This window comes from Antrostomus carolinensis, unplaced genomic scaffold, assembly GCF_000700745.2.
Source record: "Antrostomus carolinensis isolate BGI_N321 unplaced genomic scaffold, ASM70074v2 C12906904, whole genome shotgun sequence".
NCBI classification, from domain to species: domain Eukaryota; kingdom Metazoa; phylum Chordata; class Aves; order Caprimulgiformes; family Caprimulgidae; genus Antrostomus; species Antrostomus carolinensis.
This window is the reverse complement of record NW_010351861.1, coordinates 1-669: the sequence shown is the minus strand read 5'-3', so window position 1 is coordinate 669 and position 669 is coordinate 1. Positions and strand designations below refer to the sequence as shown.

The 669-nt window shown below is 62.3% G+C and overlaps 1 protein-coding gene across 1 annotated transcript; it reads right to left on the bottom strand.

The window, feature by feature from the left end:
• Positions 1 to 4: 4 nt before the first annotated feature.
• On the bottom strand, positions 5 to 594 carry LOC104531632 (tubulin beta-2A chain-like; the record flags this gene model as incomplete). Its single annotated transcript, XM_010176564.1, has 2 exons — positions 5 to 270; positions 484 to 594. Coding segments are annotated over 2 exons (377 nt in total), but the record flags the coding sequence as incomplete, so codon positions are not given.
• Positions 595 to 669: the final 75 nt, after the last annotated feature.

Genomic DNA, 669 nt, shown 5'->3' with positions numbered 1-669 from the left:
AGGGCTCCACCACCGTGTCCGACACCTTGGGGGAGGGCATGACGCTGAAGGTGTTCATGATGCGGTCGGGGTACTCCTCCCGGATCTTGCTGATGAGGAGGGTGCCCATCCCAGAGCCTGTGCCACCGCCCAACGAGTGGGTCAACTGGAAGCCCTGCAGGCAGTCACAGCTCTCCGACTCCTTCCTCACCACATCCAGGACCGAGTCCACCAGCTCAGCACCTTCCGTGTAGTGCCCCTTGGCCCAGTTGTTGCCAGCCCCGCTCTGACCTAGAGGGCGGACCAGAAGGAAGGTGCCACATTAGTGCCCTGGGCACCAACAGAGATGCTGCCACTTCTCCTGCCCCACGGGGTTCACCTCTCCCTTCCATCCCCACTGTGCTGCTGGGATTTGGTCACCCTGGGTCACTCGTGTGCTCGCTCTGAGCCTTTACTGTGCACAGAGCTCCCGCTTTGGGACGCCTCCATCCCACACTCACTCACCAAAGACAAAGTTGTCAGGCCGGAAGATCTGTCCAAAGGGGCCGGAGCGCACAGAGTCCATCGTGCCGGGCTCCAGGTCCACCAGGATGGCACGAGGGACGTACTTGTTACCTGCGGGAGGAACCAGCACCAGCATTACAGCCCCGCAGCAGCCAGTGCCACAGGAGCCCTGCCCGGCTCCTTTCC